This window comes from Lupinus angustifolius, unplaced genomic scaffold, assembly GCF_001865875.1.
Source record: "Lupinus angustifolius cultivar Tanjil unplaced genomic scaffold, LupAngTanjil_v1.0 Scaffold_81_24, whole genome shotgun sequence".
NCBI lineage: Eukaryota > Viridiplantae > Streptophyta > Magnoliopsida > Fabales > Fabaceae > Lupinus > Lupinus angustifolius.
In genome coordinates this window covers 2,324-13,892 of record NW_017723915.1, presented here as the reverse complement: position 1 = coordinate 13,892, position 11,569 = coordinate 2,324, and the positions used below count along the sequence as shown (strand labels likewise).

Sequence of the window (11,569 nt, the reverse complement as noted above, 5' to 3'; positions counted from 1 at the left end):
TCTTACACGTTTAAATGTTGTAAAAGAAATTACTTATGTATTGATATTATATATCTTAAATATACTTATAAGTAATTTAATATTGATAATATATATTTTTTGTCCAAATTTTATTCAATGTGTTTCAATGAGCAATGAAGATTAGTTTGAGATCTCAATATTAACATTTTATTCTTGGTCTCGTTAGCCCTTCAAGTTTGAAATTTTCTACCATACGTCAATAGTCATATCTTGTATTACCAAGTAATTTGTCGTATTTTAACTATTATGGTTCAACTATTATATAAATATTATATTCGACAATGAAATCAAGTAAACAAAATTATGTAGTAATATAGAAGATGAATTTCTTGCAGACAACATAATGATTTATATTGAAAAAGAAATAGTTGAAAATTTTATCTCTGGTCTTATCATATATGTTTCTTTATATTTTCATAATTTAATTAATTTTAATTATAAATTTTAATTAAATATTATCGCCCCTCCTAAAATTTTGATGAAAATCCGCCACTCTTCTCATCTCTTCTAGTTCATTCTTTTATTGGCCTTTTACTATTGAGCATTCACTCTCATTCAACATTGCTTGAAATTTCTAATCGAAGATCCAAGCATAACTTCTTCTACATGGTTATTATTATTATAGAATTGTAGGAGAAAGTTTTAATGGATAAATTTATTATTGTTTATTTTTAAAATTAAAAGTTGTATTTTTGGGAGAAGATACATAGCTCCATGATCATTACATCTTATAGCTTCTAATTGTTTATATTTGAAGATGTAAAGAACTAATGTAGAGTGATAAAATCATGTTTTGCATCATGAACAATAGGATATAAAAACATTAACTTACTGGACATCAACCTTGTGTCCCTCATTTTATGCTTCTCTTTCAGACGTTTCAACCAAATTAAATTTCTTTTAAACTTTTGCTTTTCAACTAATTTTGCCAATATACGAAAATTCCATTTTCACTATACTCATGCCAACTCAACAGTACATTAGCAGTAACATAATTCACCTTAATCATCGTCATTCAGATTCATCAACCACTTGGTTTTCAACTATTCCCATTTTGAGTGTCAGAAGACACAGACATCTACCATACCAACAAAACACAAGGAATCAAAACAAGAACATAGCTAAATATCCATTGATCCTGATTCCAAAACAATAATTAACAATAACAACAGGATCATGAATGTTCCTAATATTCTCACTTAATCATTCAAACAGATGAAGAAGTCCACAATATATCTTTCAACCCAGGACGAAGTTCTTTACTACAGAACTGATTATACTCCAAAGTATCACCACCATTTTTCTTCACCTCCACAACCAAAAAGGACGCCGTCACAGCATATATATTCGCCACTATACCCAATTTCCCTTTTCTTCCTTGTTCCTTACCCTGCAACCTCACCTGTGTCTCACTTTTCTTCACATCAAACTTCATCTCTTTCGCCACATTCTCTAACCTCGAAACCACGCTGCTAGCAGAACTCGTTGTTGCAAACCTAATTTCCTTCACATCGCTCTTCTTTTCTTCAAATAATGGAGACAAATTGAACCCTTCAGACAGCGAGATTATATGAAATGCGTTCATAGTCTCCGGCTGCATTTGTTTTATCATTCCATCAAGACCAATATCAGATTCACCAGCACGGTTTTTCGGTGTGGATTTCTTAAACCATGTCGAGTCCATGATTTTGGAAATAGTAATTCGGGTATTCGGATTCGGATCTAGAAGCTTAGTAACAAGCCGCCGAGCTTCCGAGGAAAACCACGGTGGACATTTAAAGTCACCACGGTAAATTTTCTTATACATTGCCATTAAATTCTCATCTTGGAAAGGTAAAAAACCAGAAAGAAGCACATAGAGAATTACCCCACAAGACCATATATCAGCCTTAGCACCGTCGTAACCGTTCTTTCTGATCACCTCCGGTGCCACGTAAGCAGGAGTACCACACGTGGTGTGTAACAACCCATCTTGTCTCATGTGTTCTGAAAACGTGCTGAGTCCGAAGTCGGTGACTTTAAGGTTACCTTCTTCGTCAAGAAGAAGATTCTCCGGCTTCAAATCACGGTGGTAGACGCCGCGAGAGTGGCAAAAGTCGACGGCGGAGATGAGTTGTTGAAAGTAGAGTCTAGCTTCGTCTTCTTTTAGACGACCTTTTGCGACCTTATCGAAAAGTTCGCCGCCACGAACGAGCTCTATGGCGATGTAGATCTTGGTTTTGGTAGCCATGACTTCATGGAGTTGAACTATGTTTGGGTGGTTCACCATTTTCATTGCTGAGATTTCTCGTTTTATCTGTTCCATCATGCCAACTTTTATCAACTTCTCTTTCCCCACGATTTTCATAGCCACGAATTTTCCTGTTTGAAGATTCTTGGCATGGTAAACCTTAGCAAAGGTTCCATGACCTAATAAACGACCTAGCTCGTATTTTCCATGGAGCAAGGTTGATTGAAAATCTTTCTTACCCATTCAGAAAATTCGTAAAGATCTTCTTCAATACCGAAAAATCAAGTGCCAGAAAAATCAATCCAAGGACAATTTTTTATTTTTATTTAAAATGAAATAATAATTGTCATTCAAAATAAGGAAAATTGAGAACTTATGATTGTTCTAGAATGGGATTTATTTTTTTTACTACTGGGTAAAAAATGAAAATAATGGAGTAGGCAGGAAAGAAATGGATAAAATTAAAAAATATTACTGCGGTGGTTGATGGTGGTGGTTGTGGCGGAGAATTCACCAATTTTGAGGGATTTGCGGTGACAATTTCTGCCGGCGATTGTGTGTTTGGCTTGGCAGCCTATATCACTTGTTTTGAGCCAAATACCTATCATCTCTCTGCATTCGCAAATTAAGAGAATTTTCTTTTTCTCAAAATTATTTTCTACTCTCAATAAAACTTTTCCTTTTAATTCTATTTTCTTAGAAGTGAAGGATCTTATTTATAGGGATCTTTTGTTACTTCTATGTGTGTGAGTTACCCTTTTTGTCCCTGTGATGAAGTGAAAATGGACACGTGTCTAGATAGCAAGGTGGGTTGTGGCATTCAATGGGGTTATTATTATTTTGCGTGAAATGAGGAACACGTGTTTGTGTTGATCAGTTTTGTGATGAGTTAATTGGTGCAGTTGATAGTGTAAGCCGTTGGAACTCGGAAACGCGCCATCGGTTTTCAACTAGTTGAGACGTATACGGGATTGATTGTGATATGAGTTTAATTTATTTACTTGTGGATGACCAACAAATATTTATTAACTTATTTAATTCCGAATAAGTGGTTAGTTGACATAAATATCTAATTAACAAAAAAAAAAACTAGAATGTAATGATTCAGTCTGGTATGATGGTAAAGGTTAAATGTTTGAGAGTCATGCACTCCTGAACGGTAAAAGGATAACACTAGTAATGCTTCAAGAATAAGTAAAAATATGTATCATTATCAATTAAATTTTATATATAATTAGTACATTATTTACTTGTATTATTTTTTTGTAAAAGTTAATGATAATTAAATATGAATGATATATTATATATTAGTAGTATATAAATACTCTTATAATGTCAGTTAATACATTTTTTTTCTTTTACTATAACAAAATATCACTAATAAGTTAAAAGAATTATTAAAGAACATATGTTTCAGAGTAAGCTATACTGAAACATCTAAATTCTAACAATATTATATAAACCACCTATATTTTTCTAAATCTGCCATAAATCATTCATCTTTTTTAAACCTCCATGTACCACCCCTAATTTGTAGTTTAAGTGTCTAACTGTTCCTAAATTTGAATATTGAGTTGCAAACGTTGGAAGCAAAAAGGATGAAGATGTGCTTAGCATGATGCAAGTAATATAATCAACCTTATAGATAATTTAGTACTGGAATGGGAATGCACTTCGGTTTGTATGTTAAAAGTCTAATAGGCTCTAAGAAAGGCTCAATTTATACATGTGATCTTAATGAATTATGTAAAACATATATTCCCTCAATCTATGCTCCCACTAGACAAATCTTTCCGTGCAATTTTACTATTATGTGTAGCCATTTCATGACTAATTGACTTGATATTTAATGATGCTATTGCTTTCCTATTTGTGTTTCTCCTTCATTTCAATATTTTTGTACAAAACCAACGAGATATATTAGTATAATGTTTGATATGATATTCAGAACGATTAAATCAGAGTTCAATTTGTAGGGGATGCTTTTGATAGTGTAAAAATATTTTTGTATAAGATGTATATGTTAAAAAGTTTAATATATATACGTTATCAATGTATATTCATAATCAATACATCATCTACTATTCAATTGTATCTCACAATTAAATAAGAAAATTATGAACTTTTATTAATGATTCTATGAAATGAAATATAATATCATACATATATTTAATACAAAAATAGTAATACAGATAGATTGATATGATCCGGTGGACACACTAGTTTTTAATAGATTAAATACTTTGGTTATCTATACTATATGTAAAGAGAAAATATACTGTAACTATAATTATCATAAAATTTTTGTTTTTCTATTATCCCCTAAACTTACTAATTTCTACAAAAAAAAAACTATAAAATTATATATAATCATCACCGGTATAATAACCACTTTCTTACCTTAATTTGACAATAAAAACAAAACAAAAAAGTATGATATAAAATATATTCGATACAAAAAAATATTATAATTCATCAAATTAAATATATAAAACTTAAACATTTACGCCAGAAAGCAAAAATGTAACCCGACAAGTACAAATTGCGTATCGTCTTTATAAAGGCCATCCTTTCATGTTAACTAAAACGATAAAAAAAAACTGGCAAGTAACTGGTGGCATCACGGTGAAGACGTGAGTTAGATGGAGAATAATGTATTTCGTCAAAAAAATTTAGTTCACTAGGGTAATAATCTTCTTCATTAATAGAAATAAATACTACAAAAATAAAGAGAAAATAATATGTAAGATATTTTTATTTTTTTTATATATAATAAAAAATATTTTTGTCATTAAATTATAAAAAATAAATATTTGTCCCTCAGATGATTTTGTCCTATCAATCATTAATTTAAACTAATAATGAAAGAGTGTAATAAAACATACATAGTGAGTGGGTGTATACATTTTTTGTATGGATAATAGAACTACGCAAAGAATATAAAATTTTCAGAGGCCAACGCGAGTCGGTTTCTTCTGGGTCAGGTTTTAAGCTTCTCAACTCCATGCATGAATATTATGTAATATATATTATCTGTCTCTATTACATGTCTCTTGGGACATAAACAAAAGAACAAATGTAGTCGCTTAATATTGTTGAAACCAGTATTCTAAGAACCGGATCGGATCGGACAATTTGACCGGTTTGACCAAACTTGAAAATGACTTGCAGTCTTAATCGAATGGGAGTTGTACTGCTTTGAATCGGAAAAAATCTGGTCCGATCATGATAAACTCAGTTAAACTGGATTAACCCAGGAAGTAAATCGGAACGATTCACTTAAAACTAAAAAAAAATGGAACACTACTATAATATTTTGTTTTGTTTTAATACGGTCCAAAAATGAAAATGTATTACTTCAATATAATTATACATATTTTTTAATTATATAAAGTTTTACATTTATATATAACTATATATTTACATATAAAATTATTAATTATGTACGGAATCACGCCGGTCAGATCGGACAGTTTAACCGTTTAAATCAGTTAAACTTTAATACGAGATCTCTTCCAATTTGTCGTCCAGCTCGGGTTTCACAACATAGGTTTGAAACACAAAAAATAATTTTATTTTTTATTTTCATACCTTATCTTTTCATAAATATTTGTTCGATCATTAATATTTCACTTACTATTTTCTCCAGGCCAAAATTAACTTCTATTCATCACGATGGAGGGAGGATTCACATTCATATTGGATTAAAAGTGAGCCATTTTAAATTATATATTTTTTATTTCAATCTAAGATATTATTTCCTCCTCAATCATTGTTCATCGGATATATTGAAGATGTGATTATGTATTTTTTAAATGAATATTTTTTATTTTTTAATTCCCATTATTAGTTGTTGCTCTATGTGTTCATTGTTATCATGTACCGCAGCTAATCCAATAAAGTAAAACAACTGTCTTTACAAATGATGAAAATTATGACTTTGGTGAAAGGACAAAATAATATAATATACTCCACCCAAGAAAAATGAAAATGAATTGAGAATTGGCATTAAAAAGGAGATTAAGAATAAATGTTGATTAGGATATATTGGAAAAAGAGTAAATTTTATTTAGGATAAATAAAAATCCCATTTTTGAAGTACTTTATGTTCTCTATGTGTGATGGAGGGATGACTTCACAATGTTGTTTCTAAATTGAAATGGGCTAAAATTGGAAGTGGTTGATGAAAATATTATTTTATTCACCATACTTGGTATATCAATATAGAAGGATATTTATACATAATTATTGTGGATATACAAAGAAATAACTAATTGCTAATAATTAATGAAAATTATCTTTAAGGAATAATTCCTCTAATTGTGTAATCATATTAGTGTTGTAAATCAGTCGCATTTGCTTTGTCATTCTGTACGTTGACACCCCTCAAGCAAAGCGTGAGATTTTATGATGACGTGAAGCTTGGAATGAAAGAATTCAAACAGCGGGCATGACAAACTCTTGGTAAATACGTCGGCAACTTGCAAGCGAGAAGGAACAATATTAGTAGACAGCTTTCCAGCAGAAATAAGTTCCCTAACAAATTGATAATCAATGTCTATGTGCTTTGCTCGTTTATGAACCACAGGATTGTTGCTGAGAAAAATGGCACTTTCATTATCACAATAAAGAATAGGTCCAATAGTAGAGGATATGTGCCACTCACAAAGATGAGAAACCACTGAATCTCGGCAGTTGTATTTGTAAGGGCCCGATATTCGGATTCACAGCTAGAATGAGAAACGTTGGTTGCTTTTTAGCACTCCAGGAAACAAGGTTGTCACAAAAAAATAGCATAACCATAGATCGACTGACGTGTCTCAGGGCAACAAGCCCAATCAACATTAGAGTATCTAGTCAAGGTAGAAGAGGAAGGAAACAAAAGCGCAAGCTAAAATGAATTGTCCCTTTAACATAGCGTAGGATCTACTTGACCTCCTGAAAATGGTCAACATTGGGGCAATTGAGAAACAAACTCACAAAATTAACTGCAAAAGCCAAACCTAGTTGAGTGATTGTGAGATATTGAAGAGCACCAACTAAGGACCGATAAAGACTAGGATCATAGAGTTCATGACCATCACTGGTGAAAGCCTGACCAACTACCATGGGAGTGGCAACAGGCTTAGACTCCAATAATTGAGCACAAATCAAAATATCACGTGCATATTTTGTTTGCCCCGAAAAAATTCCATTATCACTGTATGTGACCTCTAATCCAAGGAAATAATTAAGTTTGCTGAGATCCTTAATTGCAAATTCTGAATTTATATGAGAGATAAGATGTCAAATGAGAGTCGGATCACTACTAGTGAGAATCATGTCATCACCATACACCTATAAGTAAACCAAACATGAATCACGACAAAAGATAAATAAGGAGGTGTTAACCCTACTATATACAAAACCAATATTTACCACAAAAAAAAGGTGCTAAAGTGATTGTACCAAGCCCATGGAGCTTGTTTGAGCCTGTAGAAAGAAAGCCTTATGAAGGTGACACACATGATTAGGGAATCGAGGATCAATATATCTCGGTGCTTGTTTCATATAGACAGTTTCATTAAGGAAACCATGTAAAAATGTATTTTTAACATCGAGTTCGTGAATGCTCCAATGTTGTAGAATAGTAAGGGATAGAACGATGTGAACCGTGGAGGCTTTAATGACAGGGCTGAATGTGTGAGTGAAATCGAAACCGGGGAGTTGAGTGAACCCCTAAGCCACAAGACGAGCTTTGTGTCGCTCAATAGTCCCATTAAAGAGAAATTTTGTACAAAAGACCCACTTAGAACCGACAACATTTACATTAGATGGACGAGGAACTAACACCCATGTATTATTTGTATGGAGTGCAGAAATTTCATCATCCATAGCTGCAAGCCATTCCGGTTTCTTAGCTGCGGATTTGAACCATTTTGGCTCGATAGTGGAGACAAGTGCAGAGAGAAGGCTCGAAGAAGTGAAAGTAGCAAGATCCACTACATGTCGTCATTGGGAAATTCCAGCCTTGACACGAGTCACCATGGAATGGCTGGAGGGAGCTGGAGGTGAAGGAACTGAACTAGGAGGCATAATTTATGGAATGCTCTCCACGACAAGTGGCAAGCATGCTTCAAAACCAGAATTTGACTCATCTTCATTATCAAGACAAAATCCACAAGAGTTGGATTGGGATGTCCCAACATGTTTGGCAACAGATTTGGAAAGAGGAAATGGAGGTGTGTTGTGCCTATCAGTCCTAGTAGAATATAAAGAGGATGACTCCTGAATATCTGAAACCTCCAAGATAGAAATAGCGCCACTAGGTCATTCGCATAAGGAAAGAAATGCTCATCAAATCGGGCATGCCAAGTGATATACATCCGCGACGAAACTAGATTAAATCACTGAAAACCTTTATGTTTTGTGATGTAACTAAGAAAAATACATGGGGCACTTCTATGCAATAATTTATTAGTGACATAATCTCGTAACATGGAAAAACTCTACAACCAAATGGATGAAAATTCTCAAATTTGGGAATAGTGCAAATAATACCTCAAATGGTGTTTTATCTTGTTAGATGAGAGAAAGAAGTCTATTAATTGTATACATTGTGGTGCTAAATGCTTCAACCCAAAAGAATGTTGGAATATGCGAATGAAAGAGCATAGTAAGACTAGTTTTAGTGATGTGGCGGTGTTTGCGTTCTACGCACCTGTTCTAAGCAGGAGTATAAGGGCAAGACAAACGGTGAAAAATACCACAAGTGTGGATATGATCTTGAATGCGAGTATTAATAAATTCGGTGTCTTCGTCACTTTGAAAATTCTGAATTTTAGTTGAAACTTGAGTTTCGAAAAATGATTGAAAGTGCAAAAATATATCAAAGAAGTCGAATTTGCGTCGCAAAGCATAAAACCATGTAAACCGTGAATAATCATCCAGAAAATATCATAATAAAGAAAACCAGATCTAGAAGGAGTTGGCATAGGCCCCCAAAAGTCATAATGAATAAGAGCCAAAACATGTTCAGAGTGTTTTTCATTAAACTGAAAAAGTAAACGTTTGCTTTTTACCAATTGACATGAGGAGCATAGTGAGGGAATGGGAAGCAATAATGTCAAAACACACATCCTTGTTTATTTAATAAATTAATAACATTATTAGACTCATGCCATAAGCGGGAGTACCACAACTCAAAGGTAACTTCTTCGACGTCAAAGAAGATAAAAAAGTGGCTTGACTTTGTTCTAGTACATAAAGACCCTGCTCACGCCAACCCTTATCAATTTGCTTATAGAAAGCAAGTTTTTAGTGAGACATAGTAAAATGAACACATCAAGCAATATGAGAGAATTTTGAAATGAACAGGAACCAATTTGAAAAATGCATAAAATATCACCATTACCGACAACAACTTGATCAGTACCAGAATAAGGCATCACAATTTCCAAAATAGAAGCATCGGGAGTCATATGAGTAGAGGCTCCTATATCTAAATACCAATCTGATTGTGCTACTGGAGTAAGAGAGCACGAAGCATTAAAAGCTTCTGCTAAATTTGCGGACTGTGTAGAGTAGCAATTTGGACACTTATCTGCATAATGTCCTCCTTCGCGGTAGATTTGACACCTTGGAGGAAACTTTGGACGACCTTTTACACGACCACCAGATTGATAACCACCACGACCACCATATTTATAACCGCCACGACCCTGAGCATTTTTAGAAAATCTGGAATTGGGAGTGTGTGCAATAAAAGCAACTAAAGATATTTGTTCTGAACCTTCCATAGTCTTATGGAACAAATCAAAATTTTCAGCATGATAGAGTAATTCAGAAAATGAGGCCAATGACACCTGAGCCATTTGAGTGGCTGAGAAACTGGATAAAGAAGTCCCTAATCCCCGAAGAAACCAATGAGACTTATTTGTGTCATCAATAGGAAGACCAATAGTAGCTAATTGATCACAAATGGATTTGAATTGTTGACCATATTCAAGAACAGATATGGACCCCTTTATGAGTGATTGAAGTTCATCCTTTAAACGAAGTTACCGAGCCTTGGGTCCGTGACTAAAGGCTGACACAAGAGTAAGCCAAATGACGCGTGACATAGAGCAACCAACTGCAGCAACCATAGCCTCCTCTATCAAGGAGGATTGGATGAGGGTGAGAACCTTTTGATTAGTATTCAACCAGGTATGATACGCTGGATTTGGGTTTTTGGTCTCGGTTGATCCGTCGAGATGTGTTGGTGGTGGGAGGATGTTACTATCAACGTATCCAATGAATTTTGAGATTTGGAGAATGGGAAGAATTTGATTCTTCCACATAAGATAATTGAGGGATGAAAGCTTGATGGTGATCATGTGGATTAATGTGGAGAGGGAGAGAGGTGAATCCACGGGGGAGGAGTTACTAGCCATAGAGAACACGAAATAAATGAAGAAAGAAGAGAGGGCGTGGAGAAATGGAGGCAGCCTTAACCTGGTTCTGATACCATGAAAATATTAGTTTATTCACCAGATTTGGTATATCAATACAGAAGGATATTTATACACAATTATTGTAGGTATACAAGGAAATAACTAATTGCTAATAACTAATGGAAATCATCTTTAAGGAACAATTCCTCTGATTGTGCTATCATATTAGTGTTGTAAATCAGTGACATTTGCTTTGCCATTCTGTACGTTGATAGTTGATATGGACATAACTACTTGAGTGAGATGGTTATTTGAAAAATGATCTAATATTCAAGTTAATATTTACAATGAGCAATATAGAGAGAAAGTATGAGAACTACCATGAGAGAATGCAATCTTTTATGTTATGAAATGTCTACTCTAATTTTGGAGTGACTTGCTTTGCTACAAGGGAAGGTCCATGATGTTAAAGTTGAGGTCATTATCCTCTCTAATTCATTAGCTGGTTAGAGTCTATGATGACTTTCAAAGCCTATGATAGTTCATAAATGCCCTTAGCGTCTTTGTTATAAGTTATCTTATTACTTAGTTCTAAACTTTATATAAATAATAATGATTATTATTATTAACTTTTAATGAAAACAAATAAAAATTAAGAATGAGGTAAATATTTGAAATTAACTATTAATATCTCCTAGAACTTCTAAATATACAATTAAATAAAAACAATTTTTTTCATCAAAAGATAAATAATAGGAAACAAATGGAGTATATATATAATACATATTTTTTATGTTGCACTAGATTGTTCTTTTTTAGTTGTCTATTTTTAAGAATTTTTTGTTTATATTTATTTGTCTTATTTAGACGTTCAATGATATATTATTTGTTATTTTTATGTTGC

The 11,569-nt window shown here is 33.2% G+C and overlaps 1 protein-coding gene across 1 annotated transcript; it reads right to left on the bottom strand.

Moving 5' to 3' along the window:
- Nucleotides 1-1,128: 1,128 nt before the first annotated feature.
- Nucleotides 1,129-2,545, bottom strand: LOC109339550 (CBL-interacting serine/threonine-protein kinase 6-like). Its single transcript, XM_019577010.1, has one exon. It carries the CDS (start codon nucleotides 2,492-2,494, stop codon nucleotides 1,229-1,231), a length of 1,266 nt encoding a protein of 421 aa, XP_019432555.1. The 5' UTR covers nucleotides 2,495-2,545; the 3' UTR covers nucleotides 1,129-1,228.
- Nucleotides 2,546-11,569: the final 9,024 nt, after the last annotated feature.

Bases quoted from the DNA above. Each gene is read 5' to 3' on its own strand.
- LOC109339550 (XM_019577010.1), bottom strand. From the start codon at position 2,494: ATGGGTAAGAAAGATTTTCAATCAACCTTGCTCCATGGAAAATACGAG.